Below are 27,866 nucleotides of genomic sequence, written 5' to 3' on the forward strand. Positions count from 1 at the left end.
CTGCTGGTACCCACCGCTTGCTCTGAGATTCTCTCTTCAAACAGAGACTTTGTCGTCTCACCGTGGCTGCAGCTCAGCTGTTTGGTTTCAGTTCCCATTCCCACCTTCTGCTGGACTTGCTGACAGGTCGCTTAGTTTTTATCACTGTGACTGGCATTCTTAGTAGCGGGACATGTCCCTGCTCACACCTCTGCTTTTATACAGGTTGCGCTGCCGAGAATAATTTCTAGTTTGAAAGCGGCTTTGAAAGCGGCAGCCGGCTTTCCAGAGGGATGCAGAGCACAAGCTCACGGCAGTGGCCACTTGGCATTTCCAACCCTGTGGTGCCAAAGGGGACGCGTTTTGAGTATTGTGACTTGTTGAATATCTTCTTATCTTCCCACAGAACAGGAACACAGTAGACAGTATCAGTATACATACACAGAGGCTATTATTACTCTTTAAACATAGAAAAAACCCCACCATATCCTGTGCTGGCAGGAGTACTATTAATTATGCAAAATTATTTGTCAGCTGTTTGGAATACCTTTCCTTTTCTGGGCAATAAAACACCATTTCTTCAGCAACTTCTGTTTTTCTGTCTTTTTAAACAGCAGTGTGGATTATGTTATTCATCTATATTAACTTCTCTCTTGTCAGAAAAGCAGGTGGGCATTTGACTGCAATCAAGTCCTACCTTCCAGAAAGAAGTAATTTTGCACTTTAATTTATCCTCACTGGCTGTAAAAAAAACTTTAAAAAAAAAAAAGAATCTTTTCAACATTTGTCAGTATGTGACCATACTAATGCAATCCTTTCTGGTCAACAGAATTTATTAAAGCTGCTTGATGTCAAAGCAACTATTTTTTATACCTTATATGACAAGAACTGAAGACTTCTTAGTTTAAAGAGGCTATAGATTACATAGATTAGAGGCCAATTTTTATATTATCGTCATCACACAAGGCTTTAGAAGACCCTGAAAGTGAACTAGCATAGAGACCATGTAATTTTCTGGATCTGTAATGATTCTGCTAAAAGTTCAACATTAAATTATAGAAGATGTAAATGCCTGCTTAACCATAAGTGAAAACAACCACAGACAGTTCTGCAAGCAGCATGAAAAGTAATTTAACTTAATAGCTCCAATTCAGTTTTCAGCCTTGAGAACCCTGTATATTCTTTACTTGTGCCTAACGATGTTGTACAGCATTTGTTGCTTTTTGGGATCATTACAGTGTTAACTCTCCCATCTTGGCCAACTGCAAATTAAATTCTCACTAGCTCAGTTTCCCCTGTGGTCCCAACTGGATGAAGTAGTTGCAAAGCTGAGTGAGGCCAGGGACTCAGAGCATCCAGACATTCAAAATTGCTTTGGCAGTTTCAGCCTGCATGGGTGTCTCTGAAGGTGGGGAGGGAGAGTGTGGGACCACAACAGGCATAGCGGTGACAAGGTCTGTGAGCGCTCTTGGTGTTCCAGGCTCATTCATTCCTAAAAAGGCACTTCAAAAGTACGGCACTTTTAGAGCAGAGCCCTTTCCCTTTTCCTCATACTATAACTGCAGCTTGGAGGCTACAACCATGGGCAGACTGATGTGAGTGTGTGGCATAACCTCTCATGCCACCTTGTCCATAGGGAAATTTGTTTTAGGGTGCAGACATGCCGCTGGAGTGAAGATGAAGGCACACAATCATACCCAGCCCGTGCCTTTTTCACTGGTTACAGTCATGCTAACAGTACAAATCTTGAAATCTTGTCCAACCTTTGCCAGAGCACCCAAAAGAGATGAAACACGGCACTTGGCGTGCCTGCCTGAGGACACGGGCTGGTGGGGGAAGTGCTTAACTCTGGTCTTCCTTAGGCCAGGAGATGTTGAGCCCATAACTTCCACTTTCCGTTCCAGTGACTGGGCTTTGATGCTCTGAAGTAGGTGTTATCTTCCAGCTCCTTGTCCATCCATGCTTCAGAGCACGAATGAGCCCCAGTCCACCTTTCAGAGGGACCCTCTGGAGAGACCACCAGGTCCCAGATAATGGGTAAACAAACCAAATGAGTTTTAGGATCTCCATCTCTCAAAAACCCTTTGTACTGGCAGCCCTGGGTGATTCTTGTCTCGGTCTATAGCGGATGGACTGGGATTTGAGGGGCTCTTTTACCACAGAAGCTTTGTGGGGAGCCTGGAGACCAGAAGCTCTGGCTGCCACTGCATGGCCAGTGGACTGACAGCAACTTCCATCCTTAAACACCTGCATCCTCTGTAATGTCTTTGGGCTAAGCGGGCAGCCAGGCTGAAATGGCTTTGGTTCGAATCAGTCGTGCAGGGAATGCAAACAGAGGCATCAAAATATCCTTCAGAAACCAAGTTCCCACACAAGATGAAAGGGAGACAGAATGGCTGTAAAATAGTTTGTACAAGCACAACTAATGAAGCTTTCACACTACAAGTATGACCCAGGAACAAGTCATTGTTTTTCAGGATAGAGTCCAGTTTTCGCGTTTGCTCAGAGCTGTGCAAGCTGTCTGTCAGGGGACGGGCACGCTCCGGCTGAGGTGGGAGGCAGGTCCGTCTCAGGTGTCCGACACAGACGTACCAGTAACCCCTCTGTCAGCAGCAGCATCTCCTTCCAGCCCACCAACAGCAGATCTTAGCCTCTCTGATCACATTTGCCAGTCCCCAAAAGGAGAATGTGGCTTGAAGGTGTCAGTGATCTGTCTGTCAGCAGTTTATCTGTCTGAATGCAAAGAGCAAAATAATCTGGGTCTGGGAGGAGAATGGAGGAAGCCTGAGATTCACATCAGTGTTGGAAAAAGTGATGAGGGACTTCTTGTTAGGAAAATACCAGACCAGTCAGTCCAGAGCAGGGATGTAAATCTGGGACTGAAAGAGGACAGGCAGGAGAAATATTCGCCACGCTGACAGGGAAACCGATCCCCACATAGAAAACAAATCTTCCCTGGAATCAGATGTGGCTGTGCCTGACTGAAGATGATTTTTCTAATATTTTTTTTCTTTTGGTATTAGATTATCACTGCTTTTCTTTCTCTGGACTTGCTCTGTGTTTTGTTTCAGTTGTGTGACTTTTGCTATTATACAAACTTAAAATAACAGTGGGGCTTTATAGTCTCATGCTTAGCAGATCGTGCCATGTACCTCACTGGGACAGGCAAGAATTTGAAAATGAGGACAAGAGAAACCCCACTGTGTTCCCTTCAAGCCCTGTCACCAAAGCAACTCTGCTAAAGTGACCTAAAACTGAAGGTTAGAACCAAACTTTCTTTTCGTTCCTTTTGCCTTTTTCCTTTGCCTTTTCTTTTCTTTCCCATTGCCTTTCTGGGCTGGGCTGAAATTTCTGCAATCAAAAGTGGTTTTTATTTGGAGGTGGTAAGGGGACAAGTCTCTTTCTTCATTTATAACACTGAGCCAAAAATCCCAAGCCTGCTCGTGGTCCCCTTCATTAGCCAATCCTCTCTCTCCCTCAAAGTGAGTATCTATATTCTACACAAGCTAAAATGCCAAAATAATCAGGGGCCAATTTTTAAGTATTAAAACCCGAGTTTTACAGGTATGCTACATTCTACCCAATTGAGAAAAACCAAGTATTACACTAAGAAAATGCTTCAGAGGAGTTATGAGAAGACTGCAGCAGGCTGGCGCTCCTCACATGCCCTCCTCAGCCATTTCTTTGCTGTAGCATCACTTGGTACTTCAATTTTCTGTCTTACTTTGCTTTTTGTGTTCTTCATTATTTAAGTTAATTCTTCCTTACTAGCTCAATTCCTTCCACAAAAGTAAATACAATAACACCACTGTGGAACTAGCCCATAGTGGTGGTGTTGCTGACTATAATGTTTTACATATAGTTTATGCATCCAAACTGGGCTGTACTTGTGTGGATGGAAATTGCTTTTATCAAATGCACTGATACAGCTGGAAAAAAATAGCTCGTGAGTGTACAGGTTCCTCTCAGATTCAATATGTCACTAAAACTTTGGTGGCATTTGCTACTGAGATATACTTCATGCATGTGTTTGCAACACCTCTTCCAGGGTTGTCTGCGGTGGCCAGAGCTGGGGTTCTGCACATTAATGAATATTGTTAACAAGCAGAAAGTGGTGCAGGTGTTCACAGGTGAAAAACTACTGCAATCCAACTGACCTGGCGGTGTGTTGCATGGGAACACGCACAGATCGATTCTAACACATTTCAGCTGCACAGAAAAAGACAGGTTGTTTACTTCCATTGACTGCTTCTCACACAAATCCTTTTGTCAAGAATTTCAAACTACACTCGTAATCTTTTTGTAAGCAGCCGCTGTTAACCAAGTTACTGACATAAAAGCGGAGAAAAAAATTGAACAAGTAGGCAGGACAGAAAAGTTGAATGAGCATTGGCTCTTATTTTAATGAAGAAATATTTCAAGTTAATATCAGTGCATATTTAGAAATAGCATGTGATACTCCCAACACCAAATACATCAGCAAATTACAGTTTCAAATCTTTATAAATTAATTGCAAGAAAAAAAATTAAGATAGAGAATAAGGTTCAAAATAAACATCCTGGTTGGTTGCTGCATTGCATCAATTATATTCCTGGTTCTTAAACAGCAAGAGAGATCCAATATTTCATGGTAATTAGGCTCTCCAAAATAGCAGTTATTTTTCTACAAATGAATTAAGCAGTTTGCATTTATTTATCATGTATAATTAAATGTTATTCTGAGCTGTTACAAAGAAATGTAGTCATCTCAGAGTAAAATTTCATTCCATGATTGAAATATCACACTAACGTAGGAACACGGCTTTCTGGTTATACCCACTGGGAACGGTCAGCCAAGAATAGGAAGAACTACATGTGAACACATTTGGCTGTTACATAAAATGGCTTTTTTTTTCTGGTTTCACAGCCTCATAACAATACTGTTTTTCAACACTGTTCCCAGTCATTGTTTTTAAAAAGTTCATCAACATATCCTGAATCAATCACTGATATAAATAACTCCAGTGACAAAATCCATTATGGAAGGACACAGAACTGCAAACTGAAAATTGTACCCCATGATTTTAAGATGGAACTGTAATTACTCTATAAAATTCTGTAAAAAAAAAAAAACAAACAACAAACAAACAACCACACAATAAAAGCAGTATCTTTAATTAACTGGCAATGGTGGAATCTGAAAAACTAAGTTATTATTTTCAGAGACATTTAACTCGTTGGACTCTAACGCAAGACAAATTGCACGGAAGCTAAAAAGAGATGCATATTTAAAGCCTGCAAGTGGGATACAAAAATATTCTCTAGTTCTTTCATTTTGATACAAGGAGTGAAGAAGAGAATGTACATCCTCTTTCCTAGTCCATCGCTGTGCACTGAGACTATTCCCTTGCTACCAGAAAATGGTGTTTCCCCAACAAAAATACCAGCTGTGGGAAATGCAGACTTTCTGGTAGTAAGGGTTTGTTGATTTTGCTTTTCTGAAATGTATTTTCAAGCAGGTGAAATACTCACAGGATATGCATTTCTTTTACTACTAGACTATTGTGAAAATCGTGTACATCAACCCTGTAACGTAATCCAACAGCAGTTTGCATCGCCAGGAATAGTTTGAGAATCTAGTGTGACGTGACAGCATGGAAAGGACCGCCAGATGACGAAACATCCGGCTAAATCAGATTAGCAGGAAAAGGCACAGGCTTCGGATCTAGCAGGAACATCTGAAGGTTCCTCGTTACCATACCCTTATGCTCCTGAAGTTACAGTGATTCTGTGCATTACCCAAACGACAGAGTTTGCTTCCAGAAAATCGTGAGGTAACAGGAAACTTCTGAGCATTCACAGCTGCTTATGGCACGGACACGCGAAAGGTCTGTGAGCTCAGCTGAAACTCTCGAGGCGCCAGGGACAACGCAGACACAAGGTAGGCTGCAGTCTGGTTAGGCCAGAAACAAAAACTTAACGTTTCATTACACTGCATACGCTCCTTTTATGCACAAATACAGGGTGCGCAAAATAAGCTCTTTGTTCAGTAAAATTTTATGTTTTGCATGTGTAAAATAATCCGCTAATACTGCAATATAATAAAAAAATCGTGCACTAGATAAACAGAGCTTCTTCCCCCTGAAGAGAAGTTCTCAGGAACATTTTATTCTGCTTCAGGTACTATCTCATGATTTGCCAGCTTACATAGTCCCTTTTAAAGAACACAGTATTTACCAAAAACCGCAAGTAAAAATAAAATAAAAAAAAAAAAGAAAATTTTTTATTTTAGTTGTGATACAGCTGGGATAGATACAAATGAGCTGCTGCAATGCACCAGAGTAATGAAAATTCAACATGAACATCAGAAGAATAAATATATACCTAAATTAATCTCTGTAAATACATTCACAGGTCCACTTAAGACATCCTTATGCATAACTTCATCAAATCTGCAGACAGAGATGGATGTTAGTTCAAGGGGAAAGCAATTTATCATATGACTCGGTTTATCTGTCATTATTCCAGCAAAAATCAGTAGCAAATGTGAAAATCTACATTTATTTTCCCCAGACCAACCGCATAGAGGCTTAAGTCACAAATTCTAATATTTCCAATGTTCGATCAATAAGGCTTTTTTTACACTTTTTACTATAAACTCAGGAAAAAGTTTGGTGCAATGTGCCAGAAAAGACTGCACATTTCACTGACTGGAGACTAACATCTGCTTATGGTTTAATACTAACCCACAGGCAGCCAATTAAAGTCCCATATATCCATGTTTTTACATAAAGTTTCCTTCCAGATTCTGTCAGAAGCATACTAGCAGTTAGGCCACCTAAAAACAGCAAAGATGGCAAACTTTTCTTGAGGCTTAGTTTGGAATGAACACTTTTTCCAGGGAACTTATTTCTTCTTTTAGAATCCTTTGCATCATAAAACTCTATTAGTAACCTACAAGCAGACAAAAGGAGATGGTCAAAGTCATGTATCAGAGTAAGAAGTTTTAAGCAACTTACTTTCATCCAATAACTGCTTCTATTCACACATTATTTAACAAATGATTTCACAATATGTAGCAGCTCATCTGTAACAAGTTTAAACAATCAGTATACCTTCAGAATATGTTGCATTCAGAGTAACATTGCATGTCAGAGTACTCGACCTGAACCCTTGTAAGGAATAAAAGCAGATTTTCCTTAGGGACCAATATTAACATCGAATATAAATGTTGAAAAGAATCCTATTCATTCAGCATTTAGCAGATAAGCCCAGAGTACTGGGCAATATCATAGGACAAAATAACACTCAGTTAATCATTGAACATCAAAGAGGGGGGAAAAGTATCTTCATAAAATAAACTAATACATAACGAGGGCTCACAAGACACTAAATACTTTGGAAGTGAAATATGCAAGAGTAAAATGCCACACCACTGGTTTAGCAGTAACTCTTTTCCTTCTATTTTTGAAAACCTGTAATAAACAGATTTGAAAATTCCGCAGGTTTAAGTATGTCTAAATTCGCCTGACAGACTGCTTTGGTCCCAGGAAAGGTGTTCCAGTCAACACGAGTCTACAATGAGACATAGATGGTCAGGGTTCAGTTTTGCTGGTCTTCACCAGAAGACTATTTAAAGGACAGGCTTTTATTTTATGTATCAGTTCCTTGTCTACAAAATGAAATTCAGACTTTCTTCCTCTCAAAAGTGAAGAAAAGTACTTAGTGATCCTAACCTTCTAAGACACTTTAGTAATAGTGTAATATTTGCAGTCAGTCATATTAACTTCTAGGTGGATTCAAAGATCACAGGACAAATTAATCAGTTTTCTTATGTACATGGAGCGTGAGACTGACTGAACAATTTTAAAGCAGAACATACCTGAAGAACCGAGAAAATTTCTATCTCACAAAGGATTCAAGGATTTGTGAAGCAAACTGATTCAGCTCCCTTAAGCTGGACTTCAGACGTGGCAAATTAAACCATCGTCTCTCAAACAACACTTGAATCCTCTATTTAGGCACAAAGTCCTTCCAGAGCACGAGAAGGTCCCCCAGGATCTACTGCATGTGCTCACCAATACTGAGCATCTCCTTATCTGGAGATGCTGGAGGCAGCCAGGCACTTCCGTTCTGCCACAGTTCAAAGACAGATGAAACTTCCATTTCACTTAATTTCCCCAGTGAAAGTGGGGATTTCAGGGTTACTTGCATTTTAATCTGGTTGCTGTCTGACAGAAGATGCATAAACAAATTTGGCAGAAAATCTCAGATTAATACCTGCCCCTTTCTAACTCTAACACTAATTATGAGGCTAGAATCAAACTTCATTTGCTTATTTGCCTGCCTCTGGCATCTTATATGCCTGGCTGTGCATGACTCAGCTTCAAGAAGATAAATCAAAACTATTCAGATGAATATGAGTCTTGCCTGAAGCATGGATTCACAGCTCTTCAGTCTAAGGAAAGTCTAAAACCCAGGAATCCCTAAAGTTTTAACTACAAGGGTATTACACAAAATATGCACAGGAGTACCAACACCACCTCTCTTCAGAGTGCCCTACAGCTCGTGCTGCTGGTAACAAAGAAATCATGGGTATATCTGTTAATATAGCAGAAGGAAGAAAGCTTCTTGAAACAGAAAGTTCTGCATGTTGATACTCACTTATCCTTTATTTCAAAACGTTCGTGAAGCCACCTTCTCATATACATCTGTTCTTCTGGAATGTCCTTCAGTTCAATTCGATCAATGAAAATATGAACTCTTGGGCATTCCTTGGAAAGAAACTCTAAAAACAGAGCAAAATAACAGGACCAAGTTACAGAAACACTGCAGGGCATTTATTAATCTAAAATATGCTGAAAGTCTGACCTCATAGTTGTAAGTGCCTTGGAAGCTTAACTTCAGTTTTCAAAAGTCCCCCTCTCTTTATGCTTGGATCCTGAGCACTTCACTGAACTTAGAAGCCATCTGGCTTACACACTTTTGAAACGGTGGCCCATTATCATGCACAGCATTGAAAAGTTGTCCTAAAATGCACCCTGCTAATGGCAAAATGCTATGCTTGAAAACATTACATTTGTGCCTCAGCAGTACTCTACTCATTCCGTAGCATGGGATGCAATAACTTTGATGTCGTAAAGTTATCTAGTCTGCAGTTTTGATTAAAGTTAGTAATCCTCTTTCCATGTCCCTATTAAAACCTAAATTCTGTTGGATGACAAAATCATAATGATTGGATTTCCCAAATCATTTCTAGGATGAAGTGGGTTTCAGTTTAAGTAATAACCTACAGTTAAAAAGAATAGTAGGGCAAAAGACTTAGGACAAAATCCTGCTTTCCATTTTGTATCCCTTAGTTTTTCCTCTGTCGTACAGCCTTACAGATCTCAAGACAGCCCCACTGCAATTCTCTTCCCCTATTTTCTTGATTTGCCCTAGAAAAATCCAGCAAGCAAGCACTAAGCCAATTATAAACAAAGCTCCATTACTCAAATAGACAACTCGTAAGTGGCAAAAATACTGCATGTGTGATGGAAACCCCACCAGTATTTGTATATTAGTAATCACTTGCATTTATTAGAGCAGGGGGCATCGCAGTAACCATAGAATCCTTGTGAAAAGTGAGGCGTGATGTCAGGATGGAAGTCCTTGGGAATGTGGACAATCTTCATATTTTGAAAAGGGACCAGAAGTCTCTTTCTTTAATACAGATGGGCAACAAATGTAGCACAGACTGGGTGGTCCCTTTGGGTTGTTGACATTTTTGGACAGGAGTGCAGACGTACAGAAGACTTTAATCCGCAAACATTAGGGGTATCTTGAGGAATGACTGTGCAAAGTAATTGACTTCACTGTAAAAGCAATCCTCATCATATACTAGAAATCGCCTTAAAGAATTTTAAAAGCCTGTTCATGGAAATGTGTAGACGGAGAAGGAAGGAGAAGAGCTAAATAGACAAGCAAAGTCTTACGGCATTTTGATGCAGAAATGTGTAGGTGCTGTGTGCAGTTCTGTGTAGTCCTCAGGCAGAGACAGCCCTTCACTGAACCACAGCACAGCGTAAAGGGAGCAACATGGCCCACACACCACCAGCTGAAGGCTGAGGGCTTGTGGTGGGTTGACCTTGGCTGGACACCAGGTGCCCACCAAAGCCGCTCTGTCACTCAGCTGGACAGGGGAGAGAAAATGTAACAAAAGGCTCACGGATTGAGATAAGGACAGGGAGAGACCACTCACCAATTACCATCACGGACAAATCAGACTTGACTTGGGAAATTATTTTAATTTATTATCAATTAAATCACTGTAGGGTAATAAGAAATAAAAACTGAATCTTAAAACCCCTTTCCCCCACCTCTCCCTTCTTCCTGGGCCCAATTTTACTCCCAGTTTTCTCTGCCTCCTCCCCTGAGCAGTGAATGGGGGTTGAGGTCAGTCCATCACATTGACTCTGTTGCTCCTTCCTCCTCAGAGGAGGACTCCTCACACTCTTCTGCTCCAGTGTGGGCTCCCTCCCACAGGAAACACTTCTCCATCAACTTCTCCAATGTGAATCCTTTCAATAGGCTGCAGATCTTCACGAACTGCTGCAGTGGGGATCCCTTTCACAGGCTGCAGTCCCTCAGGAACACACTGCTCCAGGCTAGGTTCCCCATGGGGTCACAAGTCCTGTCAGCAAACCTGCTCCAGCCTGGGCTCCTCTCTCACCAGGGCCACGGGTCCTGCCAGGACCCTGCTCCAGCAGGGGCTTCCCATGGAGTCACAGCCTCCTTTGGGCACCCACCCGCTCCTGCTTGAGTTCCTCTATGGCTGCGGATGGATCTCTGCTCCACCATGGACCTCCATGGGCTGCAGTGAGACATCCAGCCTCACCGCGGTCTGCACCATGCAGGGGAATCTCTGCTCCAGCTCCTGAAGCAGCTCCTGCCCTCCTTCTGCACTGATCTTGGTGTCTGCAGAGTTGTTTCTCTCGCATTTTCTTACTCTTTGGCTACTCTTGTGCTGCAGTTTTTCCCCTTCTTAACTATGTTATCCCAGAGGCGCTACCACCATCGCTGATGGGCTTGGCCTTGGCCAGCAGCAGCTCCACCTTGGACCCAGCTGGCACTGGCTCTATTCAGACACAGGGGAAGTTTCCAGCAGCTTCGCACAGAAGCCACCCCTGTGCCCCCCTCACTACCAAAACCTTGCCATGCAAACCCAGTACAGGGCTCTCAACAGCAACAAGGCCACCTCTTAGCCACAGAGCAGCAAACACAACTGTTGCTAACAAGTTTCTGGTAAAACCACCTCCTAGTTACAGCTATGAGATGGCAGGAAAGTTAAGTACCTGGAGGTCCAGACTGATGGTAGGTATAGATACTGTCTTCAGATTTATGTGCAACATTTTTACTAACCATGAAGAACCAGTGCTCATGGGTTGGAAAGCAGTTTTTACTTCTTGCTTTTAATCGCAAGGAAAGATTTTCCAGATCTGTTTCTCTGAGGGTGCTATCCAGGGCACTATATGAAGGTCATTCACTAGATGAACATCTAAAAGCATTCTATTAATATTTTAAAATGACAGACGTATTATCCATGTCTTAAATGCTTATAATGTTCACTGATGTACAAATCCTCTTTTTGAGTGGCATTACCTACTAAGCAGAACATTCTAAAAATATGCAAAACTGTATCTAGAAAACAAATGACTGGAAGCCAGATGATACGGTCTTTTTTGTACTGGACTCCTATAAAAAGCATCTATGCTATGCATATTCAGCTAGAGCTGAAGAAACAGTGTTAAAATACATTTCAAACATTCTGTGCGTTGTATAGTGTATGTTTCTTTTGCTTCATAGCACATAGGTTGTTCTATACAGGAACAAGCAAGTCTTTTCTGATGTATTTATAATCTGATTTATTAAGGAATATTATAAAAAGAGCACAATTCAAAGCTGAAATGTAGCAACTCTACAAATCTGCTTCGAAAGCAAAAAACCCTCCACAAAGATCTACACATTGCTTCTGGTTTTCTGCCTTACACCCAAGTTTCAATGCAAGTTGATTCTTAGCACTTCCTATGTTGGTCTTCTTCAACTAGATGGAATTGAATGCCCCTGTCTGAAGATCCTAAAATTTCATCCTTATTTCCCACCTTTGTAAATCTCAATGCCCTTCTGCACAGCTTTACCCTTCCCTGCAGTTTCAGCCTCACCAAAGGGTGTGTGATACGCAACTGCAGGTGCCCCTCCAGAGAGAATCACAATTCCCACCCATTGATTCAAGGCCACAACATCCAAAGCCTGGGCATCCAGGACATCTGCATAGGACATTGTAATGCATGCACTCCAGTCAGGGAATGTGACCAGTCTTTAATTATCCAATTCATGTCAGAGTTTAACACAACTAACTCTTTTTTTTTTTTTTTTAGATGCACAATGTCACTGCAACCACATAAGAACACCAGTGGATAAGAACAATATATCGAGATGTTGTTTTTGAGAAGCAACAGCTGGATTTTATCACCACAACCTCTAAAGGTTTGTGGTGGTCCCATGACCCTGAATTTCACATTAGCTTAACTCCCCAAAGACTTAAGTGATTAAGCTGAGAAACCAAATCTTATTGAAGCAATTTATTATGTGCAAATTACATCCAACTTCAGGGACACTAGCCCTTAGGGCCAACATCTGACAAGCTTTTCAGATCCCTGAACTTGGCAGAATTTTTTATAATTAACAGCAGGAACAAGCAGGCCTGAACTTGCCTTCAAAAGACAAAACGTAAGTGCAAATCATGCATTATAATCAAACATTATATTGGGGACAGTGTTGGTCAATCAGGAACAGAGTATGATTTGGGTTAAATGAAGACTAACAACTTGTGTGGGAGGCAAGTGGACTTTCATGTGGGAGGTAGTTTCCTAATAAAATTTTCTATCTGGCTAAGAAACAGATAGAAGTGCAGAACGTTTATAATGCTTCTAGTGACCAACCACAGCAGGAGGAAAGATTTGAAAATAACAAGGTGGATTGAGCATTTTTGTTCTTAAACTGTGACACTGCGGCCTGTCTGTGGGACAGGACAGGATTCACACTAACACAGGACTGAGGGATTCAGTACAGAATCAGGATTAATAAGGCAACAGCCTCCAAGGAAAGGAATCGAATCCACAGTTTTTTTTAATTGCAAATGAAAATTCTGGGAGGGTGTTTTGCTTAGTGGAGCTTCCACAAAATTTTACTAGTTTTCAACTCTTCACCTTCAAAAGTCAATTCATTCTGTTTTGAATTATCAGCATTCCCAGGGACAGTGAGGGAAGGAGAGAAGCTCCAAAGCATAAACATGCCTGTAACTGAGAAGGGACAGACAAATGGCTTCAGACCACCTTGCCCTTAATGCTGCCACAGAAGTTAATTCCACCACTCCAAATTACTTGCCTAGCCCCTTAAGAAAGTTGTGACAGTGGTGTTAACCTTAAACAGATATTCCAGTTTTCAATTACTAATGAAGTCTATTTTTATATGCACTTTAAATATGACAGCAATAAAGTAGCTCAGATTTCAACCTCCTACATCAGCTCTTCTACTGCAACGTAATTATAGAGAAAGTCCTTCAAAATTAAGAAAGGACAAACTGAAGCCTGACATAGTCATGTTCACTTAAAGAGTCCCCAGTCCTTTCCTGTTTTAACTGATTTCAAAGTGATGCTATAGGAAACTGAAATCTGAATAATGCATATTTATTCTGAGTAACTAGTATTTCAAACCTGTAACAGTCAATCTCCTCAGTAACAGAACATTGTTTGTTATAATGTGTATAGTTTTACAGTCAAACTACAATAGCAAAGACATTCCTCTTTGATGTGTAGATGCTTTCTTCACTTTTAAAACTTCCATTAGCTTGGACTTAATTTATGCATGGCTTTGGTAGCTGAACACTTATCTCCACCTCAATGAAGGAAATCCCATCTCTCCAATTTCATTTATTTTGCACACCAAATTAACAACCAATTGGCAAAACAAACAAAAATTTCAGTGCTGGGTTGTTTCTCAGCTTCACGCTTTCCATCGCCTCAAGTTGAGCTGATAGGAAACTATTTCACAGCTTGCTCTAACAAAATAAAGCAGTGGTACAGCAAAGCAGCACTCAATGGGAAAGCAAACATTTGGGGCACAGCAAAGGTTTTTCAGAGGGGTAAACCTGGGGAGCAGCAGAGGAGCGGGCAGCACCGGTACCTGCTGGTACCGCTGGTGTAGGTAAGCGCGAAGGGGATGTTCTGCAGGTTGGGTTGAAGATGGCAGCCAGGAGACGAGCCTAAGATGTGAGGAACAGCACTCAGAAGTACTGCCAATCCCCCATGCAAGGCCCATGATGCACACAGAGACCTGAGCCTGAGGAGCTGGGGGACTTTTTTGAGAGAAGAGAAATGGGTTGCACCTGAATCATTAAGGTGCAGGCAATGAAAACTGAAAAGGTCTTGGGCAGTGTTTCAACCAGCAGCTGGGGAAAGCGAGATGTCAGGAAAAGCAACCCCTTCAGGCTGACATGACATCATAACATGTGAGGTGGATGTGGCTAAACTTCAATGTGAGAGCAAAACTCAAAAGTGCCTCTGCACCACTGTGAGAAGCCTGAACATGAAGTGAGAAGAAAAAGAATTACTGGCAGCAAGAGACTACCCCTGTAAGGCAGCTATCCCAGTGACCCAGAGGAATGTGCAACATTACCATGCTACCAGATTTATAGGAATGATAGAATAGGATGTACCGGTCAGGGAATGGTAGTATGCATGAAGGACTACATAAAGTATAATAGTTTTATATAATAAGAGAAGCACCATGAAAACCTTGTGGATGGAAACTCCAAGCTCTAATAAAACATATATTAGATATCTATATTAAATGACTTCCTGATAAGTTTTATAATAGTGATATAATAGTGAATCTAGACGGAGAGCTGCAAGTTCAGGACTGGTAGCAAGATCGTGAGATTCCAGTACTGAACTGCGTAGATACTTCTGTCAGCATGAGGTATACAGGGAAACAAAATGTAGAGAGGAGAAATAAAGATTGCTTCCTGGAACAACTACTTGCAGAACCCGCAAGAAAAGATGCCATTCCTGATGTGGTCTTGAGTGGTGCACAGTGTTAGTGAGAAGTGCTCTTCAACCACAATACAATTAATTTGAGCATTACAGAGGAAGAGTCTAAAGCACACAAATGCACTATTAAAGGAACTATGTAATGGGGGAAAAAAAAAAGCAAAGTGTCAAAACACCCTAAAAGAAATGGTCCAAATGGAGGCAGTCTAGAGGCTGTTAAACTCCTAAATACCAAAATCCAGAAACACTTGTATTAGAAGCCCATGTAAAAAATGTGTAACAATGCAAAAGAAAAAGTCTGGGTGGGTCTGATGCCCACCTGTGTGGCTTAATGGGAAAATTAAGGAGGCTACCACTATATGCCGACCTTCTCCTCTTTGAGGAATGGAAAGCTCATCCAAATAAGGAAAAGCCACAAAACCACTCAAGCCAAAAGTAAACATAACATTAAGAAGACCAAAAAGGAACTTGAAAAATGCAAAGGGTGCTCTAACAATTTTAACTTTTTTTTTTAATATATCAAAAGCCATAACCCAGCTATGGCATTGGTGGGACTGCTAGATGACAAAAGTGTGAAGGGCAGTACTCATACTAAAGTATAAGCCCATGCAAGAGAGCCTCAAATATTTGTTTGCATTATTCTTCCTCGCTGAAAATGTTTGATTCCTACAACCACTGCATTCTTTTATCAGATTACTTGAAGGAACTAGATCAATAAGTAAACAGACAAAAAGTATTAGACTAAATAAACAAGTTTGATGTCAGGAAGTCACCAAAACCAGACAGCATTCATCCAAAAACTCTCAAATGTGGAATTTAAAAACAAAGACGTGTAACCTATCATCACAAACAGCCATTGTGCCAGAAAAAAAAAGAGAGTTTCCCTTCTACAAATGAGGGCTTTAGAGATGATGCTGGGAAATACAAACCGAAGAGCCTTACATCCCTGGGTAAGATAGCAGGGTCTATAAGATCACTAAGCACAAAGATAATCAGAGTCTGTTGGAAAAGAGCTGGAGTGGATTCTGTAAAGGAAAATCCTGTATCACCAATTTGTTGGATTTCTACAACAGTGTCAAGGAGCAGGCGGATAAAGGGGATTCACTGGACATGATATATTTGAATTTTCATAAAGCCTCTGACAAGGTTCCACACTGAAGGCTATTAAAGAAATTAAGCTGCCATGAGATTAGAGGAAAAGATGTTTTATAGACTGAAAGCTGCTTAAAGGAGTGGAAGGACTTAACAGTCGCTTTTCAGGATGGAAAATCCCCAGCAACTGGGATCCTCCAGAGATCTACACCAGGCCTGGTTTTATTTTGTGTCATGACTGATAAGCTGAAGAGGGGAGCAAACAGTGAACCCTCCAGTTTTTCACATCTTTTTCAGAAGAGCCTAAGCTCTTTTGGGTACGCAAACACTGGCTGAACTCCAAAAGGACCTCAAAGCTGAGCAAACAAGAGTGAAAATGCAGCAGCTGAGCTTCAGCATAAACAAACATGAGGAAACAAAACCCAAAACCTGAAATCCTGATTACATGATACTTGGAATTGGTGGTTACCATTTGGGAGTGGCTGACCCTCCTCCGAAACCATCCTCTGAAGTGGGCAGCAGCAGCCCCAAAGGCACCCAAATACTGGTCAGCATCAGCAAGGACACTGAGAACAGGGCAAAGTGAGTCACTTTGCAGATACATAAAAATATTGTGAATCCACATTTTAAATATTATGTGCAGTTCTGGTCTCTGTATCTGAAGGAGGATGTAGTAGACTCAGAGAAGGCCATAGAAAAGGCAAACTAACATGTTTAAGGAGGAAAAGCACCTGCATTACAAATGAGGAGCCATTTAAAAAGCCAAATCTTCCATTTGGATAAGGGAAGGAGAGAGGGGGATATGACAGCTTAAAAAAAAAATCCTGAAGATGGCAGGTAAGAACTATAGATCAACAAATCCTGCAAATCCAAGGGTAAATAATCACATTTCTGTACCTTTATAAAGATGCTCAGATCTAAAGAATCTTTTAAAGCTATTATTAGAAAATGGTACATATAGCTTTCTATACTGGTATCAGCACTGGAGAACAGCAGAGTGTCACCATAAGCTGTCTTGCTGAAACAAGATGGTATTTGATGAAGACCCACAGTACTTCCACATTACAGTTCACTGAAACTGCCTTCAAGTGGCTTTAATCTGTTATTCCAACAGAGGCATTCTGGCCTTTGTACTGTTCTGCAACAATCTGTGAATGTTGTATGTTGGCCAAGTTATCAGGAGGTTTCCTACAAAAGCAGCAACAGTTTTGGTCAATAGGCTGCCAGCAACAGAACCTGGATCAGGTTAGGTCTGTGGATTACATCTAAAGGGTACCAGACCGCTGGTAACTGAAAGAGAGCAAATTTAGCAGGTATCTGTGTCTTCCTTGGAACTTCTGTAAAGTTTCAGAAGCGGGGAAAAAAAAAAGTTGAACTATGCCACTGGAAAACAAACAAACAAAAAAAAAAGGCAAGAAAAGATACAAAGATTGGAGCAGTTCAAAACAATGCTCTCTCTAGCAAATAAACAGGATCTGTTAGGAACTATGCCAGTACTGCTAGTATTGATGTTTTTGCCTTTCCTTCAGCCAGTGTGTTTTGATAAACACAGAACAGTACCACAAACGGAGTAGAAGAAAAAGGCTCTCATGCACAAAAAAAAGCAAAAATAAACACAGGCACTCAAAGCAGCAATATATTTCTTGCCAAACCTGGCAGTGTGAAGAAATTAAAGTTGTTTTTGTTATCCTCAGGGTTTAGATATACTTTCGCATAAAGATCAGGAGTTCCCCGAGCTGTTGTGCATAAATGCTGCCTGGGGAGCTGAGTGCTTTCTCTCACATGTGCATGAGGCCCAAGGTGCAGGGTAATTTTATTAATCTCCAGTGTAAATACTTTCAAAATCCTCTTTGTGTAGCAGAGGTTTTGTGATGACTGCGTGCTTTCTGATCACATGTTCCCAAGGGGAGCTTATGGATACCCACCTTGAGTAGGAGCTGCTTGAGAGCAACAGAGAGTTGCAAGACCCTAGTTCACAGCCAGAGGAACACACGCTCAGGGCCTGAAAGAGTGATGAAGGGGTTACTACCCCTGGTGAGGGTGGTTATTCACACGCAGACAGGTGTTTGTGATTTGGGAACAGGAAGAATCATTTATGCTGGCCTTATTCCTACACTCCTCCTTAGCCATGAAAGTCTGGTTCTTGTTGGAGACAAGAAACTGGGCCACAGGGACTCCAGATACAGTCACCTTTATGTCCTTGTTTTGAGATTGGTAAAGAAACAGAGGTGCTATTCATGCTCAGATTGCCCTTCATTTCTGCTGATTTTCAGAGTCCTATGGAGAACTACGGCAAGATCTGAATACATTCCCAAAAACTGATGCTGCTCTTCAGTGAAATATTATTTTTGAGCAGAATTACATTGTTTAGTTGTTACAGTATGAAAATACTTTGTGTTTACCTAGACTGTCCTTATCTGAAGAATACCAATGCACATGTGCAAATCTGTGTTCAAAGTGTCATTTCAAATAAAACATCCAAGAGTTAAGAGTTAGGCTTTCATGTTACTCAAACTACTCTTAATAGGAAATTACAGGGGTTCTAAAATGACAGATCTAGTCCTATGGAGGACAAGTAAAAATGCATTCAGTTTAAAAATGAATGATATTATACTTACTTTGTGGTATTTGGTGAAATCGTGTTATTAAAGAAGTTGTATTTTAATACTTTAAAGAAAAACCCTGGGTTTATTGTGTGTAAAGAAAAAAATTGTATAATAGCCAACTTGTGGTGTTATCAAAATTCCTCCAAATATTTCAATGGAAAAATTTATGTTTTGAAATATGAAAGGTAGTTACTTATATTTTGCTTGAACATATGCAGAATTATAAGGTCTTGATGTGAGATTGTCTTTACAGGTTAAAAAGCCACCCCACACTTTCACATATTTCACCAATGCTGATGTTCAGTCTCAGTTCTACTCTACATCCTTTCTTTGGTTGCCCTAAAACAATTGCCATTTGCTTTTCCATTTTCTTTCAACAAGAACATGACAGCTAGCAGAGATCTGACCAGATTATTAGTAACTATAAATCTTTCTTTGGACTGGTTTACATTCCTGTTACTGTTTATTAGTTTATTAATTTAGTTTAATTCTTTCAACATATCTATAACCACGTGCTTGGTATAATTCTTTGGACCTTGAAAGACAACAGATGTGACTAAATTTGGGGCATAGTCCAGACAAAGACTGGCTTCTACTGCTCCAGTTCATTTTCTATGGTCCAGTACTTTACTTCCTAACTGAGTCCTAACAAAAGTACAAACATTTGGAAAAGTGTAATTTCCCCCAGGGAAGTTAGGCCAGTCTGACCTCCTCAAATTATACCAATCAAATGATGTACTGATTTTCAGAAATGTACACATACACATGCTTTCAAAGTGTTTGTTCTGGAATTGATACACAGCAGAGTCAATAATTCTCAGGAATTCCTCTGACTTCTTTAAGACAGAGTCTACACGTACTTGCTATTTTTATTCAGTGTTTATCATTGTCACATGCTGCTATTTCACACACTCTCCCATCTACAATGGGCAGATAAATACCATCTGGTTATTTTAAAGCCTTCAGGCAGAATAATAAAAATGTAGATGTGTACATAATACTCTTTCAGGTGCAAGAAAGACAACAGTTCCCATGTCCCACAAGACCTGCCCCTTAACACCAGGCAAAGCTGGATGTGAACGCTTAGGACATCCATTCAGAAGGGGGAAAACTAGGTTTTCCTTCTTCCCAAGCTTATTTCTATGTTTTACTTAATGACAGTGTTACAAAACAATATCAATAAATCCAGCACAATAATATCTCCCACTCCTCTTCTCTCCTAAATAGCTCTTCTAGAATTTAGTATCCGAGATGCACTTCAGCCGTACCACAGCACCCATATCATTATTTCCATCTGATTCTAATGACCACAAATAAATACTGTCTAGCAGCATGGTCCTGCCTAAGCAGGACCATTGTGTTGTGTCATGAATGATCTGGACAAAACATCTTCAGCAGGGAGAGGAAAGAAATCTGTGGGAAACCGCTGTTCTTTGGAAAGGCTGCCATGAGCAGGACAAGCTTTCACTGGAAAGGTACCAAGATCCAAACTTGTTGAAATGAAAATGAATGAATAAAGAATAAAAGGGAGGGAAAGAATTGTATCCATTGGTCACAACTGGATGTGAAGCAACAGCAGAAAGCGACATCCCTGTTTAAAGCTAATCTAATCTTAGTCCCCATCTATAAATCTTACTTTGGACTGGTTTACACTCTTGTTACTGCCAGGTGTGCCTGGCATTCACTGTTCTTGTCAAAGCAGCAACCCAGAAAGAACGGCGAATGTCTATTTTCCAGTTGCTACTATACTATGTTTTGATTTAATCCTGATGAGCAAGTCTGCATAATAATATTTAAGCTTCCTGGACTTGAAAAGAATTCCAGTTTTGCTGAGAAAGGCTATTTACACTAAGAGTTCCATATTACAAAATTTAAAATGCAATTCATTTTTCTTCAGATTTTTTTTTCCCATTTACAGTTTACTAACACAATTTCTCAGATAAAGGGTGTTAGTACTACTCACAGTCACTAAAATGTTCCTTTTAATCTGCTCTGTTTACTACTGGAGACAGCAGCCAAGAGCTGACCATATCCCTGGTAAGCATGGTTTTTTCCAGAAGTGGCACAGGCTCTTCTGAGGAATTGAGATTTATAGAACTGAAAGTAAAATGCATTTCATGAAACGCATATCTGTGTGGAATTCAGATTTCATTCACATGGGAAATGTCTACTATGGGAAATACAGTCCTCAAGCAAAGTTGTGTTTATCAGAAGTTTGTTTTCCATGCAATAAATTTAAATCAGAGTTGCTAGAATGAAAAAGACATGTCAACCTTATCTTTTAAAAATTACCAGGATTGCACTGCCACTTCGTTCCGATGAGAATGAAAAGCAAAATTCTCATTCAGCACTGACACAAATATGAGCTGTTCATATGAAATGCACAAAAGAAAATGACGTTTTGTAACTTAGTACTGTAAAAAAGCAATAATGCTAAAAAAAATCTCAAATGCATAACAATGCATAATTCAGTTCTTGTTATATTTGTGAACAGATCAATTGTTGGGCTTCTGCATAACAGACGGTGAAATGATCCTGACCTCTTAGGACAGAAATTGTTTTTCTTCCACTTTGTGTCTGGAGGGCCTAAAAGAATGACAATTATGTTCTACACTGTAATTTATAAAGTGTCCTTAATCTACATAATTTGTATTCTACGGAATACATGCTATCGCCACAATAGCATGGAATACCCTAGATGGTATTTCATTTATCTACTCTGTAATGGTTAACAACTGGCTGGCTGCACTTCAACCTGTGTTGGTGCCTTTATTTTTAAGCAAGGCTGGGACACTAATTACTCCAGCCCCAACGATAAGGGTGGCTGAAAGGTGCACCCCGACTGCCCGCTTTTGGGTCTCCAAAAGGCTGGGTGTGGAGTAGCCACCCCAAACAATCCAATTAACACTTGACACCGGACACGAGAAACAGCCAACAGGGAAATTCAGTTTGTTGCAGCCCTTTCCATAATTATATCATGCTTCATGTAAACCATAAGGTTCAATAGGTGAAGAGGTCTTACAAGGAATTTGAACATTTGCCATTTTATCATTAGGCAATGACATTTTAATAGTTTAATTAACCATAAGGCAGCGAGAAGTCCAGCATGAGAATAGTTGAAACTGCTTAATAATTAAGTCACGAAACAAGATGTGCTGCAGGGAAGGAGAAACAATCCCATTTGTTTTGAAGAGGGTCTCGAAAATGGTTGGATGGCAGGACAAGAGGGAGGCTGCCAGTGTTCAAGGGAGCCTACAGGAAGGTCTTAAGGTATTTAAAAAAACCCCAAAACTTAAAGTCATAAAATTCTGCAAAATCAAGTTCAAAATGAAATTATAAATAAAAAAGTTAAATGATAAAAAGTACTCTTGATATTTAGCTACGAAAAATGCCTGTTGGGAACAAAGTGTACGTAAAATAAAATCAACCTGAGACCTTACAGTACAACACAAGTGATGAGTTAATACAGTGTTAATACAGAGTTTTGTTGCTCACCTATTCAGAAGAATTTTAAATAGGGTGAAAACGTAAAAATAGACACTTCCAGAACTTCTAAGCAACTCCTGCAAGGAGTCGACGTGAACTTTACACCGCCACAATCAGTTACATCTAATAACGAAGCAACACTAGAACAGCCTCACTATGAACTATTTTTAACAGCAGAAGGAGCAAGTCCCAGCACCAGAGTGACACTGTGCCAGCTGCGGAGCTGCAGGTGCCTCAGACACTGATCCCTTGCCCAAAAGTTCAAACCGCTTTGTGGAACTACTGTGGCTTTTCTTTCCCCTTGGTATTGGTAGCACAAAAAACTCAAAAGTACCACTTTGAGCCAACTAGCAACACAGTTGTGCACAGATATGGCTGAGTGACATCAACTATAGCTGGAAAGAAAGATGCTGTTTGGCCCTCCATTGATGGTGTGGGTAAATTAATTACTTAAAAAAAAAAAAAAAATCCACCACCAAGCACAACCAAAACCCAGCAAACCCTGAAGTTCTCTTTCCCAGAATTTTCCCCAATAAAAAGCCCAGAGCTTATTTTCTGGTTAGATTACTTGAGAACATGCAACAAATTTAGCCCATTCTCTTAAAGTGTTGTAGATGGCTTAAAACACTACAGCAAGTAAAGGCCACTTGCATAAAATGCTGTTAAGTGTTTGTAAGGTTATTGGTTACGTGCAGCCATTTGAAAAAGTGCCAGTAAAATACTACTACTACTAAACATTTTCCATTTAAAATACATGCATTTCAAAAATTGCATCACTCATACACATATGTAGCACAGCACAAAGAAAGAACTTACAATGATACCAAATCCCAGTGCTAGAAGAAACATGAATGTAAATGGGACCTGTTGCTCATGCCCTCAGGTCCATTTTAACTGTAAAGAGCACTAGTATGCAGAATTTGCCTACAGAAATGTTCTCTCCATGGAAAAAGAAAGGGAAAGTGAGGGCAGGAATGTCACAGGTAACTATTGCAAAGCCATCACTGAGGAACGATGCCCTACCAACGTGTGGTAAGATGGCTGACGCACTGTGGAGATCATCTCCAGAGCATTACGAAGCACCTCAAATTGGTTCTGTATATTAACAAGTATCTGGCTATAGCATGTCTAATATACATCAACTCACCTGTCATAGATGGTGCCAGTTTTCTTTGCCCTTTGTGGTCCACAGTACCTTCATAAGCTACAGTCACATCATACACTGCATCCAGATAGTCTTTCATTGTGTCAATGGCTACATGAGTTGCCTTCACACGTGGCGTTAGCACGTGCTTTAATACAGCAAGTCCTACAGCGGAGAAAAATAAATAAATCACAGTGTTTGGAAGTAAACCGGACTAGATTCACAAAATGAACACCACGTCAGGGAACTTCAGCACCCTCACTCAAAATCACAAAAGGTTTATTTTTAATCTCAGTTCTCAGTGGAGAGAGCATGTATATGTGCACACTGCATATGCTCTACCAAGAATATGTGGAAGATGAAACAGAAATCTTAAAGGATATTATTGACAAAAAGGTTGCTCAAGAAGAGTCCTTTTGAGAAAAAGAATGGTTTTACTGTAGCTTATAAGCAATGAAACAGCACTTCTCTTTCCTGATTATGTTTGTCCAACTGAGGTAAAAAAAAAAAAAAAAAAGAGCAAATTAACTCAGAAATACTAAATGCACAGGACATCGCACCCTGAAATTCTGCCTCAGAAACAGATTTGGTAGGTAAGGCATGAGCACAGTTAATTCTAAGCACACCTAATGCTTGTCTGGCATTTTACTTTTAAAGGACAAACCAGTTTTGTCAACATACTTAATACTGCCCCATGGTAACAGAACAGTGGTTATATTACACTGCACACACTTAAACATGATGCCACATTTCTTCAAAGCTACCAGGCTTTTAGATTTTTTTTCTAAATTTTTTTTCTAAATTTTCTACTATATAGTCTAGCTTTCACTGGACTTTCTTCCTCCTTCTTAATTGTACATTCTGGGATATTAGATATGGTCACTCTGAGGGTCCTCAGTTTGGGGGAGGACAGGGAAAAACAGACTCAGGACAGCTTCAGCCCACTGCACTGACTCGCTGCTACAGAAAACTGGACATCCCACTTAATCCTCGCAGTCATTTCCCTCACTGCTCTTTTCTGCGTGCTGGTTCCTGTACTCACCTTGTGTTGCTCTGGTAGCCCCCTCCCACCAGCTCATTCAACTCACCACCCCAGCAGAAAATGAAGCAGGGAGGGGGATAATACAGCACTGAGAACAGACAGCAAGGAAGAAACCCTCTCTGTTTCCCTGCGAACAACCTATTACAATTGACTTGGCTACTAACAAATCCACAATCACAAAAATCAACTGTTGTCCCTAATCATCTAGGCCAAGACACACAGATTGGTACGTCAAGGACAAGAATGTCGGGTTTACCAGCACTTCATGAGTCTTAACAACAGCATTTCAAATCCACCTTTGCCTCAGCTGACCATTTCCACCTAGAGCACACTTAAGCACATACAAATACACTGGGCTCAAAAGTATAGACTTTATTCAATTTCCAGAATTTTAATATACAATGACTTTCAAAACAAGAAAACAAAAAACAAACAAAACACCAAACACATCTATTCCACACTCAGTCAAAAGTGGTTCTGGAAAAAAAAATAAAAGCACATATTATACAAAAACCATTCACTATTTTGCTCTAAGATCTATACTTTTCATAAAGAGAAGTCTCGGAATAAAATTGCAATTATTCCTTTCTAGCCTTATTTTTCATTGGCTTGCTCTGCAGTCCATTTTTAAAGAACCATCCATTGGTGGTATTGGTTCCTGAGAGATGAAGTAGAATTTTTTCTAAACCAAAGTACTGTGGTATTGCTTTTGATATCTTTCTGTTTGCAAAATCAAGTCAAAAGATATTTTATTATGTCCTGATTTCATACAGAATTTCACTCCCTTGTTGGGCAAAGCATACTTTAATCTAAAATGATGAAAATATCTACTGAACACTGCAAGATAATTCCAGTTTCTAAACTGCCCTAACATTCTTATATTCAGAAACTTCAGTATCAATCATCATTTTGATTTCCTGATATTTGCTAAGAATCTCCTTGTCTGAACACAGAGATAAAAAGGTTATTTACTAGAATTCCTTCTGAAGTCATTGTTCTAAGCTTTACTGGCAATGGTGATAACTGTCTATGCAAAATGTTATATGGATCATGAAAATATTTTGAAGCATAACACAGCGGTAGTGTTTTCTTAGCTTGTGAACTGTTACATCAAACAGCTAATTATGTTACGTTTCCAAATGTTTACTCTGTAAATGAAGCACTGAATATTCTAGTGCTGTGTCAGTAATGATATTAGCGTGGGCATTTCGCTCAGCGTAAGCCCTGTTGATCCAAATTCCCAAACATATTCTAAAAAACACTGTCATTCCTTTCTTGCCCAACTCATCTTCTCCTTCACCAAACTATTACTGTGGGGAAGAAAAAGGGAAAACATGCTTCAGCAAGAACTGAATACTCTACACAAGTTTATTTCAATATCCAAATTTATTCAGTACTGAGCTTTTTGAATCCATGACCAGTTTTGGTGATGGTGACAACTCGTGAAGCTCAGAAGCGGAATAAGTCCCTCTTATTCTACATGCCACCAGTGAATTCTTGAAGGCTTAAGTGAAAAATGAGTATGCATCTAATTAAAATCAATAAAGTCCACAATCCGTTATTCAGAAATGACATGACAAACACGCAGCAACAAAAGTTCGGCACATCCTTTTAAATAATCTGTTTTATAAAAATATTAACCACACATTCTTGCAATTACTTTATGATCTTTGTTAAAACCAACATAACAGAATTTAAACTCAAGTAGTTACAGTATAGTTACCTTGGCAAGCTGTCTGCATCCAATTCACAAAACACACTGTGCTTAAACTGTTTTTAATGTTGTGCAATACTAAGTTAGGACTCTCTGTGAAAGTATTTGAGGTCATGAGATTTTACTTCAAATGCCAAAGAAAATGAACTACATGTCTAATAACGTAATACTCTACCTTAAAACACTACAGATTTGCTCTTCTATATTAGCTAACTTTTAAGTGATAAACAGACTTTAAAAAAAAATAATGTGAAAATCTGAACAAATATGGTGAGCAATAGTACTTCAAATATTACGTGTTTACTAAACTATAGTAAGATGCAAAAAAACTTCAAAAAGTCTGGAAGAAAACTGAACAAAATCAAGTAACGTTTTAGTTTGGTAAGTACAGAGGTTCAAATAATTAACATCTATAGAACTGATTTTTTCATCTAAATACAAAAGAACATAACCTGCCAAAACAAACATTACTTATCTAACCTCTCAGGGTGAAGTTACATATATAATAGCTGAGTACAAGTCTATGTAGAAGATCTCTCTTCCTTTTCCCTTCATCCAGGCCAAAAAAAATCACAGAGCTGTTTGGTGCAGGCAGACCACCTACATTTTCAGACTTGGACTCCATTAGTCATATCTGTACTCCTAACATGTGCACACACCACATTTTAAAATGAAAACAATTAAAAACTAGCTCTAAATTAAGAATACCCTATGTATATCACATTAGCATTACCACATTTCATCAACAAAAGTCATGTGCTCACTGAAAGTGGCTGTCAGAATTAGTTTAAAACCACATTACAGTAATAAACAAAAAAAAATTGAAGGGTAAAAAAACCCCCAATTAACTGATTTCAACACCATTTAGATCTTTCTTTCCTTAATTTTCCTTTTTCATGTGTGCAGGAGTGACACTAGACTGAAAGCTCTGCAGCTACCTGGGGTGTCCTGAGTACTCACCCAACACTGAGCTCCCACCAGCCTTCTGGAGCATCCCTAGTGCTGGAAGCCTTATTTACTGGAACCAGAGTCTGGAGTCAGACTTACAAAATCAGCTGTGGTGGGAGAGCTCATCCACCTGTACACTAGTATTCCATCAATTTACATACATAGGACTCAGCTGATGATAGCATTAAAAAAATTGCAAGCTTTTGAAAAAAGTGTTTTCTGTTACCATGCACCTAAGAACAAGAAACACAAATAATCTCCTCAAAAATAACATGACCAGCCCACAGCAAAACACAGGAGACAGCACACTTTGGTACGCTTTCTTCTGTGATTGATATCCACATAAATACCGGGTAGCTTCTTGCTTTCCTAAACTTAATTTCCTAAAGATGATTTTTTAATAACAGAAATCCGTTCTTCATCCTGATGTCACCCCCTCAAATACTGCTCAAGGTCCACTGCCCACTCTTTTTAAAAATTATATTCTCCTTTCCACATCTCACTGTGCACTTCTACATCAAGTTTGCTTACATGAAAGTATGTGGAAAAAATATCAACAAAAGCTCTTTTATTAGATACCATTCCAAATAACATTTATGGATACTAAATACTTTAGATTGCTTTAAAACACAAGCTAAACCCAATGCCAAGATCTAGAACGGAAACATTTTTGATTATCTCAGTTGAAATAACTCTTTTACATGACCTGTAAAAGCAAATTTGAGATAGGCATATTCTGCACGTACAAACAGCAGAAAGCACTATACTAGTCAAAATAAACTTAGTA

At 39.7% G+C, this 27,866-nt stretch overlaps 1 protein-coding gene across 2 annotated transcripts in view; it reads right to left on the reverse strand.

The window, feature by feature from the left end:
* Positions 1–4,351: 4,351 nt before the first annotated feature.
* The window catches only part of AGPAT5 (1-acylglycerol-3-phosphate O-acyltransferase 5), a 58,441-nt gene continuing 34,926 nt past the window's right edge, over positions 4,352–27,866 (reverse strand). For both annotated transcript variants that reach the window (XM_071806999.1, XM_065835362.2), the window contains 3 exons: positions 23,379–23,540; positions 8,623–8,746; positions 4,352–6,912 (listed from right to left, as the gene is read on the reverse strand). In XM_071806999.1, coding sequence (XP_071663100.1) covers positions 6,687–6,912; positions 8,623–8,746; positions 23,379–23,540 — 512 coding nt within the window. In that variant the 3' untranslated portion in view covers positions 4,352–6,686. The remainder of the gene's footprint in view (positions 6,913–8,622; positions 8,747–23,378; positions 23,541–27,866) is intronic.

The sequence above is a fragment of the Patagioenas fasciata genome, chromosome 3 (assembly GCF_037038585.1).
Source record: "Patagioenas fasciata isolate bPatFas1 chromosome 3, bPatFas1.hap1, whole genome shotgun sequence".
Lineage (NCBI taxonomy): Eukaryota > Metazoa > Chordata > Aves > Columbiformes > Columbidae > Patagioenas > Patagioenas fasciata.